The 19,913-nt window shown below is 32.3% G+C and overlaps 1 protein-coding gene across 2 annotated transcripts in view; it reads left to right on the plus strand.

The window, feature by feature from the left end:
* The window catches only part of GluProRS (Glutamyl-prolyl-tRNA synthetase), a 432,648-nt gene that overhangs the window by 159,582 nt on the left and 253,153 nt on the right, over positions 1-19,913 (plus strand). For both annotated transcript variants that reach the window (XM_072529836.1, XM_072529837.1), the window contains exon 14: positions 10,395-10,574. In XM_072529836.1, the coding sequence (XP_072385937.1) occupies positions 10,395-10,574 (180 nt within the window). The remainder of the gene's footprint in view (positions 1-10,394; positions 10,575-19,913) is intronic.

Consider the following 19,913-nt stretch of genomic DNA (forward strand, 5'->3'; position numbering starts at 1 on the left):
AATGGTGTTCGAGTGAACCCAAATTGTTGTCGCAGTTTCCTAAATCCCATATTAATCCTCACTCCATTAATTTTGATCCAGAATCAAATGGTCCTTCATTAAAAATCCTTGGTTTGAAGTGGATTGCACAGTCCGATGTCTTTCAATTTTCAGTCAAATTGCAAGCCATCCCTTGTACCAAAAGATCGTTTTTGTTCGAATTAGCTCGAATTTATAATCCTTGTGGTCACTTAACACCTATTACCTTTTTCATTAAACAATTAATCCAACAACTTTGGGCAATAGGTCTTAAATGGGATCATCGCCCTCAATCGGAAATAATTCGTGTATGGGAGCAATATAAAAGTGAATTATCTCTTATTTCAGTTCAAAATTCCTCGTTTTTTGAATATTTCCTCATGTCCCATCTTAGAGCTTCATGGATTTAGCGATGCTAGTGAAAAGAGATATGCTTGTGTCGTTTATATTCATAGTATTGATACTTCTAACCTAGTTCATGTTAATTTACTGTGTGCCAAATCGAAATTAGCTTCTATAAAACAAATTACTATACCTCGACTGGAATTGTTAGCTGCTGTTCATTTGGTAAAACTTAGGTCGTTTGTATTGCAGTCGTGGAAACATATAACATTTCAAAATGTGTATGCTTGGTTAGATTCTCAAATCGTATTACAGTGGATTAAATATCGATTTGGATCGAGATTCAAAACTTTCGTCGCAAATCGCATTTCGTATATACAGACCCATAGTCAAAGGTTTTGGATATTGTCAACAAGCCGTTAATTCAGTATTGTTCAAATGTATTAGATATTAAAAACAATCTCCCAAAACCTTACAACCCCCTATGGGTAATTTGCCTAAATTTCGTCTCGGTGCCATTAAACCTTTTTCGATTTGTGGGTTAGATTATGGAGGATCGTTTACACGGGGAGTACAGGGGAGTTAGAACTCAAAAGGTCTATTTGTGTGTTGCGCTACAAAGACTTTACATCTTGAATTGGTTAGTGGTTTAACCGCGGAAGCCTTTTTGGCCGCTTCACAACGGTTTATCGCTCGGAGAGGTCGAGTATCTCAGGTATTTTGTGATAATGGCCCTAACTTTCATAGTGCTTATTGACAATTAAGTAGCTTTATAGAGAGTGTCTGAATAAAGAAAATATTAAATTTTGATTTGCTCCTCCGGCTGCTCCACATTTTGGCGGTATTTACGAACGCGGAATGTGTTCTGTAAAGGAACATATTGCTCGTATAGTCGGGGCACAAATTTTAACCTACGAAGAATTTTATACTGTTTTGAGTTTAATTGAATCCGTTTTAAACTCAGGCCCTCTCACCCCATTTACTAATGATATTGAAGATCTCAACGCTTTGACACCAGGACATTTCCTAACTCTTGAACCCTTGACCTCTTTATCTGTGCCTGATTTTTTGGAGTTATCCTTCAATCGTTTGTCCAGATGGCAGTTGTTACAACGCATCCATAGAGATTTTTGGGCTCGATGGCGAAAGGAATATCTGCGTACCTTGCAACAAAAGTCCAAATGATTGGATTCTGCCTTTGTACCTAAAATCGGTGCCTAAGTTGTTTTATAGGAGGATAATTTGGCTCCGTGTAAGTGGCCTCTCGCGCGCCTTGTTGAATTGCATGAGAGTAAAGACGGTGTAACTCGAGTGGCTACCATGCGTACGACCACCGGAACCTTATAATGGCCTCTTATCCGAATCTGTCCCTTGTCGATAGATGAAGACTAGATGGTCAATATTTTTTTACTTTAGAATTATTTTGTTTTGTTCGGCTTTTGTCAATATAAATGCGACGAAACCACCATTTTAATTTCAATTTTTAATTTTTTTTATTTTAGTTTAAGTTTTGAATATTTGTTAAATTTATATAGGAGTTATTTGTATTAGGTATCCATCTTGCTGTTTAAGTAATGATGGTATTTAGTATTAGTTTTGTTTTTAAAGACCTTATGGCCTTTAAATGGGGGAGAATGTTTAAATTCAAATATGGTTGTGTAAATTAATCCATAGATTTGTCCTCCCTGTATCCCGACGATTTCTATAGTACCGATCGGGGAATGCATCTCGCAATCCACAGCATGACGGTCGATAAGAGGGACAGACGCAACCCGAAAATGAACCGATGCACAACCGATGAAATTTGTTTTGTTCGTTGTTTCGTAAAATAGTGTAAACCATGGTAATCAACTTCAATTACCGGTAAGTCTTACCTAGTTTTACCTCAACCTATACATTATTTTGATTGTTTATTGCAACTGCATCTCGCCAGGGCTATCGAAGGAGATATAGTTGATGTTAATTTAATTATTAGTAATTATCTCGTAATAGTTAATTGTTTGTTTAATTTGCCACAGTGATTGATTCTCTACGTCTACTTGTACATGGTTCTGATTTTCTTCCTTATTTCTTTCAATGTTAACATTGTTTATTTCTCTTGTCTGTCCTCTGTGTTGTTCGGTATTGTATCGGTTTTCACGATATCTATTTTGTGTTATTACTGTTATGATTTCAATTTGTATTCCATTGACCTAGCTGATTTCTCCGTACTTTGTATTTTTTCGATTGTAGTTGTTGGTATAGTCTCTTCTTTGTTCAAAGTTTCTTGTTTGTAAGACCTCTCTTACCTGTAAGAACTGAGTAGGCTATTGAGATCGTGATAATATTGTAATGTGACGTGGTCTTCCACGTCATCAAAATTCCGAGCAATTAAGTCTACTAGTTGTTCATGAGAATAATTATATTTTAAGTGCTGCGCGTTGTTGTATATTTGTATGGCATATCCTTCCTCGGATATATATATATATATATATATATATATATATATATATACATATATTGTAACGATAATATTTTGCCTACCATAGGGGTATTACTTTTAGGGGTAGAAGATGGGGGATAGAAATTCTTGGGGCGAAGATAGGGTAAGCAAAATAAACGCTACTTGTGCGAACGGGCACTCAGGTTTTGGCAGGAGAGCTGGGGTCGTGGATAAGTAAAAGACAAGGGGGTTTGGATTGGGGCAACTACAGAAAAATGAAATAAAGGGTCATAAATCTCTTGGAACAAACAAAAACAAAACGAACAGGAAACACCTCAAGAAATTTAATATAGGGCGCCACTTGAGGTGCCTAATTATACCTATTACAACCAGCTAGTTGCAACTGGAGATATAATTATTAAACATAAAAAAATATATCTTTTTCAAATAAAACTCAATAAAAAAGGTTAGAAAAAAAAAATAAACAAAATGTTAACAAACAAAATTTAACATTTATTTTTGTGTCACCACAAACAGTTACAAAACATAGACAATACAAAAATTTAATAATCATAGCTGCAAAATACAAAAATCCAAAAAAAACTTACATGTGTCATCTGTTTACAATTTCCAGGAGTTGAAGATACTACAAAAACTTACAAAATTCATATGTAAGCTAACCTTACTTTTAAAGAAAACAAAACAAATCAAAACTGCTAAAACGGGCTGTCATAGATTAACATAAAATTTAAAAAAAAACTGAACAAATAAATTGACAGCTAAAGTCAAACCATAAAATTTACTACTTTAAATATATTACAAATTCTTTTTTGTATGAAAGCAATTATTACTCTTCTTAAAAAAATGTCTGCTTTACTTTAAATTTACACAAAAAAAATGTTACCTGTATTTCACTATTTCGCACCTAACTTTCAAAAAAAACTTGTTACATCTCTGGACTGAAACTGCAACAGGACCAAAAAAAACATTTCTATGCTCAGGAACGAAAATCTGACGTGGATGGAGTTGAATCCTGGACACGAACACACGAACAAAAGGGACTGGATCTCACACTATACATTGGATCGACCATTTGAGGCCGAAGCCGGCACTGAGCACAAAACTTATGACTCTGCCTCCTAATTAGACGATTAACTGCTACTAAAATTGATTTCCATAACGTAATACGAAGATTTCCCTGAAAAGGGACAAAAACAGAAAACTACAAATTCATTTGAATTTGGACTTGACGCTGAACCACTGGAGATCACCGTGGCTCCAACGAAAGTGACGAAATTATCTTTAAAAATTGCTCGCATAAGTTGGAACAAACAAAGCACTTAGCGTATAAACTAAACACAACGGAAATTAAGACGTAAATTAATTTGAAAACGCAATATCGGGCAATATCGAAGAATTTGCGCCTGTGACATAAATAAACAATAAAATGAATTATTATCGGCGGCGGCGACTTAAAAAAATAACGAAAGATTATATGGGTTTTAAATTGAAGGATACGAACTAAGAAACATTGAAAAAATTCTTCGTTATTCTAATGCATATGTAAGGGGATTTCAATTAACACATATACGAGGGGACTTCAAAATAAAATGCTACAATATATATATATATATATATATATATATATATATATATATATATATATATATATATATATATATATTAAGAAATACTGGATATTATTGACTGTCGATATAAACAAACAACACAGTTTATTAGGGCTGCAGTCAGTAGGTTTAGCTGGGATGTTATAGAAACACTCTTTTGACTTTTGGTCGAGCTTTCGGAATTCTTTTATTCCTTCTTCAAGACACTGTAATTAGAAGAAAGTGTAAATATTTACAACATATCTCAAATTGTCATTACAACTTACTAGTCGTTGAGATTATTTTTCTAAAGCTACGACACTCAACATTAAAAACACACATATAAAATATAACATTTAAAATAATGGACAATGTACATTTTAATATTTAGTTGGAAAGTTAAAATTTTTTTAGTGACATCTTTTCATGGTGTGTTTTGACTGATCCATAGAGAACAGAAAGAAACAAAAATAGTGTGATTAAAAAGTAATTAGGAGTTCTTGCTATTATATTAATGGAAGTAATATCTTAAACCTGTCTTGATAGTATGCGACATGTTTTGTATGCAGGTGTATTACGGTGTGTATATGTAAAAGTAAATCTTTATTTTATTTTTGATGTTTTGTCAGTAAGTAACAATAAATGTTGCTCAATTTATCTATGTCTGACTTTTTATTTATACAAGACGTATTAGATTTTATGAAACACATTTCCAAGAAAACACGTTTTGAATGGTTTTTTTCCTTAGCCAGAATACAGGAATCCCCGAAATTAAATTCATGTTTTAAAGTTAATGCATGTTCTGTGAGCGCACATGCGTTTATCTTTTTGGTTTTTATGTCGCTGCGATGTGATATTACTCTATTGTGAAAATTACGAGATGATTCTCCGATATACACGTTTTTACAGTTGACACACGGTATAGAATAAACAACATTCGATGACTCCTGTATTGTGAAAGGATCCTTTGTCTTTGTGTACAACTTCGATACCGTTTTCACATTCTTAGTTGCAATTTTTAAGCCACTAACATTTTTGAAAATATTCAATAGCTTAGGTGTGAGAACTGGAATATAGGGTAGGAAACCATACGTTATTTTAGATTGTGGTAGCTCTGATGTGTTCTGTGTCAATGTCTGTGTCAGTTGTCGGACCTCATTCACCTCATTATTATGAAAATTTTGGTTATCAGAAAATTGCAAAGGAAAAGGAGAACCAAAAATGAGTTTATTCAAAAGCTCTGTAGGATAGGAGTTCTTGTAGTATAGATCTCAACTTTTTTAGTCCCTTGTCCCTGAACTCGATGTGTGATAAGTTGATAACCCTAGTTTTAAGGGCCAAAACCAAATTTGTTTTCATCTTAGATGGATGTTGAGAATAAAAGTTTATGAAACGGTTACTAAAACAAGGTTTACGATACCACTCCGTCCTTAGCATGCTATCACTGCCACAAGATAAACGCATGTGCGCTCACAGAACATGCATTAACTTTAAAACATGAATTTAATTTCGAGGATTCCTGTATTCTGGCTAAGGAAAAAAACCATTCAAAACGTGTTTTCTTGGAAATGTGTTTCATAAAATCTAATAAGTCTTGTGTAAATAAAAAGTCAGACATAGATAAATTGAGCAACATTTATTGTTACTTACTGACAAAACATCAAAAATAAAATAAAGATTTACTTTTACATATACACACCGTAATACACCTGCATACAAAACATGTTGCATACTATCAAGACAGGTTTAAGATACTACTTCCATTAATATAATAGCAAGAACTCCTAATTACTTTTTAATCACACTATTTTTGTTTCTTTCTGCTATGGATCAGTCAAAACACACCATGAAAAGATGTCACTAAAAAAAATTTTAACTTTCCAACTAAGTTTTAAAATGTATATTGTCCATTATTTTAAATGTTATATTTTATATGTGTGTTTTTAATGTTGAGTATCGTAGCTTTAGAAAAATAATCTCAACGACTATTAAGTTGTAATGACAATTTGATATATGTTGTAAATATTTACACTTTATTCTAATTACAGTGTCTTGAAGAAGGAATAAAAGAATTCCGAAAGCTCGACCAAAAGTCAATAGAGTGTTTCTATAACATCCCGGCCAAACCTACTGACTGCAGCCCTAATAAACTGTGTTGTTTGTATATATACATATATATATATATATATATATATATATATATATATATATATATATATATATATATATATATATATATATATATATATATATATATATATATATATATATATATATATATATATATATATATATATATATATATATATATATATATATATATATATATCTGATCTTTCATTGTATTTCCCATTCTACTCAGCTCATTTTCTTTGCTTGCAAACCTAAAAGCAGCTTCGTCTTTAAAATGGTTTCTTAATTTAATTTGTTTGCAGTCTTCAAAGTTTTGCTTATGTTGGAATTTGTTTTTTAGGATTTTGATGAAAGTTATTGGTGTTGTTTTCTGGTGTCCTCACCAAACTGGATCCTGCTATCACTATGGCTGTATACAATTACTTCTTGACGGTCTCTTTCTTTTTGACATTTACTTGTTTTCTTACATTTTTCTTCCACTTTTGCCATACTTCATTTTAAAGCATTCTCGACCATTTCACCTTTTCAATATTTTTGAAAATTTTTCTGTACCTCCTTATGTGTTTCCAATTTCTTCTCAGTTTCCTCAACTAACTGGTTTATCTCTTCTTGCATTTCCTTTAGATAACTCTTCATACTCTCTTCATATTTTTCCATTCTGTTTTGAAATTTCAAGAAAATTTCCTCTTGTTGTTTTATCATTATATAATTTTGTTTATTTCCTTCTTTTAAATTGTTTATCATCTTTTCATTATTCTTTATAATCTGTTGATTTTATTGTTTATTTCCTTCTTGCATTGCTTGCACTTGCTTGTTTCTCTTATCATTTTCTTGTCGTTCGGTGGTTATTTATTCTCTCCAATTTGTTATTTATTTTCTTCTTCCATTTGACTTGCTTGTTTCTGTAAAACATTTTCTTGCCTTTTTGCCAATATTCTATTCTCTTCATTTTATTTTTTATTTGCTTCTTTCATTGTTTTCATCATTTGAAACAATTGTTCCAGCATTGTTGATTCTTGTTTGCTTCTCTTATTTTCATCTTTATTTGGTCCTCAGTGACGGATAGACGACAAATTGATAATTAAAATAAAAATGTGCTCCCTCTTAAATTTGTATTATTGCTCAATAATAAAATTTGAATATCATAAAGTGGTTTTAAGTAAAAATTGTTAATATATCGTTTTGTCAGGATTCAAATATGCCAGAATGCTAAAATATACGAGTAAACAAAACTGCAGACTGTTAGGTTTTATCTTTAGGCAGATAAAAATAAAATTGACTATCGAATGGACTGTATGTATTTTCGCTGGTAAGAGTATATTACACTAAGAATACTGTTTAGGTACAATTATGCCGACATCTGGGATTACGTTTTTTTATTGGTCTTGTTTGATGTCTGCGTCGCCGTTGCAATAGGCATGTCGTCTTCTGGTTTCTGAATTTGCGCACATGCAGACGCAGAGTTGCCATATTTATAAAAAGTCGAAAAGTTCCTAACACAGATCTATGACTATTTCCATTCACTCGTGATTCCAAATGCAATACCAGATATTCTAAGGCAGACACGTTGGGCGACAGTTGTTACCAGGTAATAGAACATAACAGAAGATAATCAAGATTCACTTTACTGAAATTTTTATCTATTTTGCTTATCATACAAAAGTTAAAAAAAAACAATAAATTTTATAAATTAATCTCTCAGGGTTATTCGTGGTTTATATCTTACTTCTGTATTACATTTAGATTCATACAAGCCAATTGGAAGTAAAAACCCAAATATAAAAAAAAACAATTTAATAACAAAAATCTTCATCTAAGCTGTTCTGAAGCTGTGAAGCTAAAGTTTATTCGTTTACCAAATTCCCATCAGTAAACATGAGCACGTGTTGATATTCGCCGTCTCATTCGTCAAGAGGCTATTAAATATAATTTATTAGACAGATTCTCATGTTACAGATCCCAACTTGCCATCATTTTAAATTCAGATTGTATCGTGTTGATTTTTAAGTTAATATATTGTGTTATATTTATGTTATAGTTATTGGTAAGTTATTTACTGGTCGTGTTATTTTTTAGAGTTTAGTTTAATTGTAATATAATGATTAATTTTCAAGAAATTCTTACACTAACAGTTTCAAAAGTAAATATTTTTAAAAATCATATGATACATAGGTCGTACATCAGTACGACCCTGTTTGGCTTACACGTGGTTCTATTGACGATTGGGAATTTGTAGAATGAATAGGGTTTATTTTCTTGTCGCATCTTAACGAAAGTTACTATTTTTTTGGAAATAAGCCATAATTTTACTTTAAAATTAAGTTTATTTGACGTTTCGATTTCCCCTTCGGAAATCGTTCTCAAAATACTAATAAAATTTGTTGCTCTATGTTCGGCTACTTTATATATCTTTGTTTCTCCTTCCCTGGTATTAAGTTGATCTTATAGATCTGAATACACTGCTACTTTCGCTTCCCTTTTGGCGATCGTATAGTTTTGAAGATGTGTCCATTCTATTTTCTTGTCACTGTTTATATAATTTTATATTCACTTCTGTTTTTTCTTAGACTTCGTTTGCTACTACTTCTCTTTATTTTCAAACTTCTTTCCAGACGTTTTTCCATGTATTTCAATAGCAGTATCTCTAATTATACTGGCCATTTTCCTCAAAATTTTATTAGGACTTCCTTTCATGTTCTAACACATTTTTTCTACTATTCTTGCCCTGAGTAGACCTTCTTTCTCATCTTTTAACATCCACCACTTGATGTTAAATATCCACCACTTGATGTTAAAAGAAGAGGAAGAAAGTTTCAGGGCAAGAATAGTAGAAACAATGTGTTGAAACTTTTCTGTTAGGGATTTATGAAACAGAAAGGGTCATTTTTGTACAATTATTAATTCATCATTCAATCTTCGCTTATCCACTGATGGACATAGATCTCCCTCATAATTTTCCATCTATTTCGATCTTGTGCCTCTTGCATCCAATTCCTATGACAACGTTTTAGATCGTCAGTCCAACGTATTGGTGGACGACCTCTACTTCGGTAGGCATCATCTCTTGGTCTCCATTCCAGTATCCGCTTTGTCCATCTATTGTCTGTCATTCGAGCCACGTGACCTGCCCAGTTCCATTTTAGTGTTGCTACTCTCTCTACTGCATCAGCCACTCCTATTCTTTGTCGTAGCTGGCGATTTGGGATCTTGTCTCGTAGTGAAACGCCCAACATAGCACGCTCCATCGCCCTTTGACACACACGGATCTTTTGAACTGTTCTCCTTGTCATGGTCAACGTTTCGGCACCGTAAGTTAACACTGGCAAAACACACTGATTAAACGTTTTTCTTTTAAGGCATATTGGTATATCAGACGATTTGAAAATATGGTTGAAGGCTGCCCAAGTCAGTCTTATACGACGGAGAAGCTCAACGGTTTGGTTATCTTTTCCTATGCGAATCTCATGACCTAGATATTTATAGGCCATTACCTGGTCTATGGATCTTGTTCCTACGCATATATCTTCGCTGACTACAAGATTTGTCATCATCTGTTTGTCACTTCTTATCATTTATTAATCATGTCTACCCTTTTTAATCGCTCTTAGTTTTCCATGCCTGCGTAAATTCTTGTACTGTTGACCGATATTACTGATTTTTTGCTACACATTTTGAAGCTTTATTTCTATATGTACCAACTATTTTTTTATATTTACAATATTGTTAATAGTTAATATCTCGATGGCTTGGCTATCAGAAATACTATATTAAAGTGAGTAGAAGTTCTTAATTCGAACTACACGCTATACAGAGAAATATTTCAAACATACTAGAGGGCATAATAACAGGAGTGTGTATTGTTTATGTTGTAGGAAGAAGTAGATGCCGCCGTAAAAGTTCTCCTAGCCCTTAAGGTTGAATATAAAAATCTAACAAATGCAGATTTTCCTATAGGGGAAAAAACTCCAAAAGAAATCAAACCTGTGGCATCCAAGGAAAAAGTAGTGAAACAAAAATCTGTCATTAAAGAAAAAAAACCTGAGGTTGTCCAGGTAAGATTTTTTGAAGTGACTAATAATGTATAGGAGATGCGTCAATTCTCACAATCTTAAGTAGTTTTTATTGTAGTTGAATTAAAGGCTACTGATTTCAAGGCTTACAATATATGCCACATCATCAAGCCACATTACATAGGTATTTGTTTTAACAAAACTAAAAGCTAAAAACAACATGAAATAAACAATGAACACATAATACAAACAATAGTTAATATCAAATTACATTAATTAAGCCAACAACTGTAACCCTAATTATGTAAGCAAGTTGATACTATATACAGGGTGGTCCTTAAATAATAGTACAAAAATAAACAGTAGATTCTACACTTTAAAATATTACGATTTAAGCCAAATCGCTTTAATAAAATGTTGACATTAAGAAAGATCCAGGGTGTTAAAGTGCAAATTTAAAATTTAATTTTTCGCTATAACTTTCATGTTTGTAAACATTTATATATAAAAATTTACAACTGGGTACTTTTAAATCGTCTATATAGAGGTAAAACTAACTAAGTCGCATTTTAGCTCAAAACCATGTTTGTATCAGTAAGTAACATTTAACATCTAAACTCTCGCGTGGTAAAACTCACTAGGTGCTACGTCCAATAATAAAGCAATTATAAAATAGTAAAAAACATTCAGTGCACTTTGTTTACATTTCGTTGGGAAGTAAAAGTCAGGTTGCACTTAATGATTTTTACTTCTATGGCAAAACTTTTAACACGGGTTTTGTATTTTGACAGCTGCGTACTTTATGAGAGTTTGAGGTTAGGTTTTAGTTTCTATGGTTGTGTGCAGTTGTTATTAAAATTGTTAAAAGTATAATATAGTGTAAATATATGCCGCCTCTTTGTAAGTTTGTGACTACGCTTAGTTTAATTTTAATAAATCCCTAAATAATAGCCAAACTGAGAAAAACTTATGCAGACAAAGTTTTTGATTCATCAAAACCTTCTACAAGTTCTGAGGTATGTAATATTGTAACATTTACCGTGCTACAATAATATTACAAGGCCAGAATCGCTCGTTGTCGAAGAGAATTAGGGCGGGGTTATAGAAATTATATCGTATTTTAAATTCAAGCACAATTAGATAATATGAAATTATAATTTATTATTGGACGCCACCCCTGGTTTATCCTCAAAGGGGAAGAGCAAAAAAAAATTAAGATTTATTGAAAGTGTACAAGAAAACTATTCTTTATTATTTCTTAGCAATGAACAAAAAGAAAACATTAAAAGTTACGTCATCCCAAAGGGATTCCAAAATATTATTTTATGTTAACATTATCATAAACAAAAAATCTTTGTATCGTATTAAATTAAGAATTGGTTATAAAGAAAATGAATGTATATATATATTAACCCCAAATTTCGAAATTTGTTTACATTGAAAATAATATAGTTATTTATCAACTAGGAACAATGAAGAAAATAAACCTTTAAATTAAATTAGAACACTTCACTATATTTTCATTTTTTTTTGAGTTCATAATCATTTCTGTTGTCTTGAAAGTAGGTATAATAAAAATTGGTACAACCTTAATCTGCTCTGTTTCTCTTCTTATTTAATAAGTCACCAAATAAACCATTGATTCAGCTACGTACTATATAAAATCACCACCATCCTAGATAAGAGGGGTTAGGGATTCCAAAAAAAGATACTGCTACTGGGCCATGATCTGGAATAACTCCATAGCAATACTATCTTGCGACGAGTATTAGAAATATAATATCAGCATTATAGCCTCTCCAATGAGGGTCTAAAAAAATAAATATCTATCTGAAATATGGACAAGAAAAGGATTTATTTGCTCACCTCTGAATTGAGACCCACTTTATAAAACACGTCTTAACGGTTGGACGGTCTTAACAGAAAAGAGCGAAGCGCTGTCATGGCGCCTGAATCTGGAAATTGGGTGTGAGCGACAAGTTGAAAAATATGCTCATCTACCGGATATATTTGGGAATTACAGAAGAAACCTTGAGTCGGCTACAAGTAGGTACTTGACAGATAGATGGGGTTAGAAGTTTTATTTAAAAAAAATAATCGAAATATATAAGGTTTGTTCCAACACAACAAAAAACCGTCACGTAACGGTTACGCTCCTGCGCACTAAACAAAATACGTTCCAACAAAAATATGATCGTTCATCTCATCGTCCTTCCGACCGTTCCAACAAAAATTATGATCACCCAGTGACGGTTTCGTGACGATAATTTCAGTAATCTGGCAAATGCATGTACTGGTTGGGATGACTTGCGCACTAGGATTTTATTCTACTTCTTTAAATTTGTTCAGAAAAAAGAAGTTAGGTTAACGATTTTATCACATGCTTATGATAGACTTATTATTTATTTATATATAATTTGTTTCTCGTTATTTATAACTTTATAAATAAGACTGACGATGAAGGAATTAGTGATTTTTCTGATTATTATAGTAGTGAGGATGATTTGGAGTTATTAGCCGAACCTAGGGTGAAAAACCAGAATTATTTAGGTAGATTGGTCTTTATTTTAAATTTGTGCAAACTACTGATTAATAATTAAATAAATAAAATAAAAAAATAAATTGTCACCAAATTATTTCAGTTGTTAGAAAATCGTTCCAACATCAGTTTACAAATTACCGTCATCAGACGATACAAATGATGAACATGCGCATTAAAAACGGTACAAGTAGTTTCGTGACGGTTTTCGGACCGTACAAAAATTGCGTGTTGGAACAAACCTAATATGAGTTTCTTTTAAATCTTTTGAAACGGTTACACAGCCCTCCCCACGATTTCAACTGGGTACCAGCGTGGAATCGGACTAGGCATGGTGGCACACCATACTAACCTTTTCAAAAGTGGGAATAGATATACGGAGAGGTAAGACAAACAGAATGGACAAATGTAGCTACAATCTGGACTCACAGAATCCTTCTTTCACAACTCACGTGGGAACAACTCAAAGATTTCAGAACAAAGCGAAACAGAACGCATAGAATATTTATGACTCAACTATAAAAATGCAAACAAAAAAAAATTGCATTCTCACTCTCAAAATTCATAGGGTATTTCACCTATAACCAATATCATGAACAAAGCGGAATAAAACAAAACATATCTACAAATCATTATTTGAGACCAAATGCTCGCATTTAATCGAAACAATATAATTAAGATATTATTATTTGAAATTTCATAAGTAATATAAAGCAAAACATACTAGTGTTGTCACCAAGATACAAAACAGATAATTTACTGCGTAGTCGTTATGAGACCTAACACAATAAAACACAAAAAAAAATAATGTTATCGTTTGTTCGGAAGCGTAGAGTCTTTCATCTATGACTTAATCCACGAATAACATAAGAATAATAATACAATCGTATCATTAACGCCATAAGATACAAAATACAAAAGTGTCATCGTTTGTTCGGAAGCATAGAGTCTTTCATCTATGACTTAATCCACGAATAACATAAGGTAATAACGCAGCGCGTCATTATAGACACATTTAGAAATACGCAAATAAAAGGAAAGAGTTACTAATAGTTCAAAATTGGGTACATTAAAGTTCTACAAAGACAAGCCTTAATAAGTTTACTGGGAAAGGTAGACATCAGAATTTCTGTAAGACACATCTATATTTAGAAACAAAAAAAAGCTGATGTTTAGTTATTAGTATGACAACTAGAATTTGTGATAACTAACGTGTATCATCCGCCTATAATAGGGACAACATTGGTAGGTCAACTTCGGGTAGGGTCAACTTCGGGTAGGGTCTAAATAATTCTAGATTACATAACTAAACAAGTATTGGAGAACTAAAAAAAGTTTCCTGACGCGGGAGGCTGTTATTCTAGATTTATTACTGAAATACAATTATGAATGGCTTATCATTCCGACGAGTCAACTAGCGGGAATCCGCTTACTTCATCCCTAGCCTTCCTCAGTGTCTGGCCATTCAGAATATAGGATGTTAGACAGCAATAATCTTTTCAAACATTATTTTGGGGGGTTTCGAATAGAGAGTCGAAATTCGAAGGTCTGCACACTAAGAGTAAAACTTAGGCAAAATGAACAGATACTATAATGAACTATCATTGGTAACTAGACAGAGGAATCTTGATATCTTTGGTATAGATACCAAAAAAATTACTTGGATTTATAAATCCGTAAAATAAGATAAATTGAATTTTGTATCCACTTGAAGACAACTAAAGGTATGTACAATTTATTGTAATATAAACTAACATAAGCATAAAAATATCACATTCTACCAAGGCATTCTAAAAATAAAATGAGATTAAATTTTGCAAACACCCTTAAAATCAATATAGGTTTTTGGTCGGGGTAGCACAAACTCAAGATCTCGATCAATACAAACTAGAGAGAGAATAATACCGAAGTAGAATAAGATAAGATAAAAATAAAATTTATGTCGAAAAGAAATACGACATATATACATATATACAGACATATTGAACACAATAAATGATCAATATTATAATAATAAAAAGTGTAAAACAGTTCAACGAACTGGGGTGCGAGCCAAACTGAGTTGCTCTGGAGATCGACGTGCGGAGTCTCCTACACTACTTCCAGAGGCTCGTCTCTTTGCGACAACATCTGAGATACACAAAATTATTAATTGGAATAGGGATAGGTCCACTAATCCACTTGACTATAGCAGGATGCTCCCTGACTAATAGTCAACACCACCGACATAAAACAAGGGTTGTCGAGACAGCTAAAAAAAAAATTGAAACGTGTCAACTTCCTGAAGGGAAAGAAGCACTAAGGGACAGATTTGCCGAAGCAAAGTGGTATTCAATGTACTAAGTACTAGGGTATCAGTGCTGTACTGACCCCACGCCAAAAAAATTTGGAAAGGAAACGAATCCTCTCCAGGATAAAGTTCGCGTTAGCGCAACTCTTCCTGTACACGGGCCACGGAGGGGTTGAATAGTCGCTGGAGAAGGTAGCAAAGATTAAGTACGCAAAGGCGTAAAGGGAATCAACTAAAAAATTAAAAATTAAGAATGGACTGAACATTTTAGAAGAAAGGTAATAAAATTTTAAGAAAATCGATTTATTCGTTTTCAGACAAATCTAAATTATCTGTCGAAACACTGACTGGTTGATAAGCTTTTAGGTCTAAATAAAACAATAAAAAATAAACAAAAATCACGACATATTTACATGCAAAATTAAACTGGATGCTCGATTTGATGAATCGACATCAGGTACAGTTCGTTGGCTATTAGGCACAACGACCAATGGCAGATTTCTATAAATATGGCTCTAACCTAACCAAAAGTGTGGAACAGACCAGTGTTAAAGTTTCTGGGAGCGAAAAGAGGGATGCTTCCAGCTCAACAAAGGCGGGTGGCCAACTAAGTAGTCTTAGCAAGCTTCGCTATGGTTATCCACTAGGTAGACAACCTAAATAGCATCAAACAATAATAAAGTTGACTATGACAGTCAAGCAATTAATGAATTTCCAACCACTGGTTGAAAATTGAACTAACGCAAAAGAAGAGAAAGACAGGATGGCCAATAGTTCCATAAGAATATCCTCTGTGATTGATCACAGCGGAAAATTTCCAAGCAAGAAGACTGGCAAAAGGACAAAAGAAGAAAATAAATCCAAACCGTTAATACACAATCTTGGAGAAGCAGAAAGAAAAGGGGTATATGGCATACAAGCCATAATCGATACACAAACAGTTTAGTCTAAAACTGTTGTTTCCAAAAGAAACAAAAAAAAATCGTAGGAGTCTTCCACGAAACAAAACTTACGATAAGACTTAAAAGGAACGGAAGAATTATTACAATCTTCCAAAGAAATAGAAAAATATTACAGTTCATCGTCAATAATAAAAAATCATGATGTTGGATGTAACACACCACAATAATAAAAAAGTTGAATAGTAAAACATTTTTGACACCTAATTGAATCCAATATGGTCGTCATACAAATCACAAAGAAATGTTTACCATTCTTTAGCAGAACTCCAATAGAGTCAAAATAATATAAACTTTTAATTCTCAGTGGGTCATTTACGGTAGCACCAGAACTATTTCAATTGTTAAACAAACGTGGTCTTAACGTCGACATAAAGATAAAAGATAAATTCACAGTAGGCGGCAGCGGGTTGTTTCACCTCTGTTTATACAAAGAGTCACAATAGACAACAGCAAACTACTTCAACCTTCACTTGTACCATATCATGAACACAAGATAATAAATAAAAGCTTTCGAGCCTTAGCCAAAAGTCTCAAAGCAAAAAGATATATGTGGTCTAATAAACTATTAGAAGACCGCAAAAATGTCAACGACAAAAAAAAAGCTGCTGGGTATACCAGTAGTCTGACATCAACACAAATAACTCAAGATACAATAATACAGGTCACGTGCCTGTACGTCCTACAGGACATCTCGAGAAAAAAAGATAAAACCACAAATAACAATAAATTCCAGTACCAAAAACATACTTCTACTACATCTGACCACACAAAGACATAAAATTAACATAACAGAAGGAGAATAACAATATTTCCGCTCTATATTCTCAACAAAGACGCCTTAGGCAGAGAGAAACGAAGTCATATCATTACTTCCTTATACATGTAAAACAAAAAAACCATGGACTGTAAAATATAGAAAGCATTTTCCTCTTCAGGAAATAAAATTTTCTTTTCAAAGTACGAAAAAGTTAAACTATGAAAAAATAAATTTTTAAAATAAACGAAAACAAATTAAAAAGAAAATTTAACAGATAACAGATATTATATCAAAAAAATATTTAAATAATATTTTATATCACCCTGTACATAGATATAATTCGCAGTTGTTTGCTACAAATTAAACCATAAATAGAATTTGCTTAATTGATTTTTCAAATAACAAGAGCCTTTCGTTTATTTAAAATAAACACATTGAGGAATATAATTATTATGCTTCTATAAACAAAAGACTGAACTGCAAAGAAAAAGAATTGAGGACTATACAAATTGTCGAGACATATTAGCCGGAATAATTTCAAGGTTTCACTCAATCTAAACACTAAAAAAGAACGACGAAATATTATATTACTTACAAACGCTTCTAAGAAAAGGCCAGCGTTTAGATACCAAATCAATTATTTCATGAACGTAAACAAAATTTCTAACATGGAATGTTTATTTTTTAGACGAGTCTGTAAATACACAAATTAATATCGTTCGCATTAAGAATACCGACAAAAAGAAATTAAGCAGTGAATGTTTACATCACATCATTCCAAATACGTTTTATTTTGATCTCAGAAAATAGACGGAAATATTTCTACGTAATTTTACGAAAACTAAAAACGAATACATATAAATACTTTGCAAAAAATTCTAAAATAGCAGTGTTGATTTAATGAAAAATTGGATAAAACAAATACACAATTTAACCAAAAAAATGATTCAAAACATACAGACTTAATTAACCACATATACAGGGGGGTACAAAACAACTAATAATATTGAAAAAAACTCTGAAGATACAGGAATATTCAAAAGCCCCACGTTGGGCGCCATTTTGTAACATTTACCGTGCTACAATAATATTACAAGGCCAGAATCGCTCGTTGTCGAAGAGAATTAGGGCGGGGTTATAGAAACTATATCGTATTTTAAATTCAAGCACAATTAGATAATATGAAATTATAATTTATTATTGGACGCCACCCCTGGTTTATCCTCAAAGGGGAAGAGCAAAAAAAAATTAAGATTTATTGAAAGTGTACAAGAAAACTATTCTTTATTATTTCTTAGCAATGAACAAAAAGAAAACATTAAAAGTTACGTCATCCCAAAGGGATTCCAAAATATTATTTTATGTTAACATTATCATAAACAAAAAATCTTTGTATCGTATTAAATTAAGAATTGGTTATAAAGAAAATGAATGTATATATATATTAACCCCAAATTTCGAAATTTGTTTACATTGAAAATAATATAGTTATTTATCAACTAGGAACAATGAAGAAAATAAACCTTTAAATTAAATTAGAACACTTCACTATATTTTCATTTTTTTTTGAGTTCATAATCATTTCTGTTGTCTTGAAAGTAGGTATAATAAAAATTGGTACAACCTTAATCTGCTCTGTTTCTCTTCTTATTTAATAAGTCACCAAATAAACCATTGATTCAGCTACGTACTATATAAAATCACCACCATCCTAGATAAGAGGGGTTAGGGATTCCAAAAAAAGATACTGCTACTGGGCCATGATCTGGAATAACTCCATAGCAATACTATCTTGCGACGAGTATTAGAAATATAATATCAGCATTATAGCCTCTCCAATGAGGGTCTAAAAAAATAAATATCTATCTGAAATATGGACAAGAAAAGGATTTATTTGCTCACCTCTGAATTGAGACCCACTTTATAAAACACGTCTTAACGGTTGGACGGTCTTAACAGAAAAGAGCGAAGCGCTGTCATGGCGCCTGAATCTGGAAATTGGGTGTGAGCGACAAGTTGAAAAATATGCTCATCTACCGGATATATTTGGGAATTACAGAAGAAACCTTGAGTCGGCTACAAGTAGGTACTTGACAGATAGATGGGGTTAGAAGTTTTATTTAAAAAAAATAATCGAAATATATAATGAGTTTCTTTTAAATCTTTTGAAACGGTTACAATATCAATATCATGAAATAGTTTAAAATTACTTTAAAACAATTAAATTTTTATTTCATAGATTTCCAAATCGTATTACACGAATGTTTCCCAGTTCCAGAACTACTAGGATGGTAAAGTGTATTACATAGAGAAAATGAAGAACCAATGACACTAACAAAAAGTGTAAATATCTACTTCCTACTTAGTGTTTAAACGTTTTTTTTTTATAATAAGTTGTATATGTAGTTGCTGCATTTTGTATTTAATTTCCAGAATCAACAAGGGATAAAAAATAATTTATTGTTTTCTGAAATTAATTCCGGAACCATACAAACCATGGTCAATGAGTTATTTGGTCACATTGAGCCTGAGAAGACTGTTCCAGATCGGGTAAAGAAACACATATTACTTGTTATATTTGTTATCCAAGTAATTCATAATCATCACAATAATTCAGCCCGATGTTGCGTCTACTGCTGGACATAGGCAAGAGCTAAAAGACAACGAAGTACATTAAAAATCGTTCCGTATTCATCAAGCAGTGACAGTGATTTTTCTTCTGATGACATAGATATGGACTCCTGTTTCAGACCACCGAATTCATCTCTTTCTCCGACACCAGATATCTCCGATTTGTCAGACTCCGCTGAAGCTACAGAAATAAATACCAAAA

The sequence above is a fragment of the Diabrotica undecimpunctata genome, chromosome 4, assembly GCF_040954645.1.
Source record: "Diabrotica undecimpunctata isolate CICGRU chromosome 4, icDiaUnde3, whole genome shotgun sequence".
Lineage (NCBI taxonomy): Eukaryota > Metazoa > Arthropoda > Insecta > Coleoptera > Chrysomelidae > Diabrotica > Diabrotica undecimpunctata.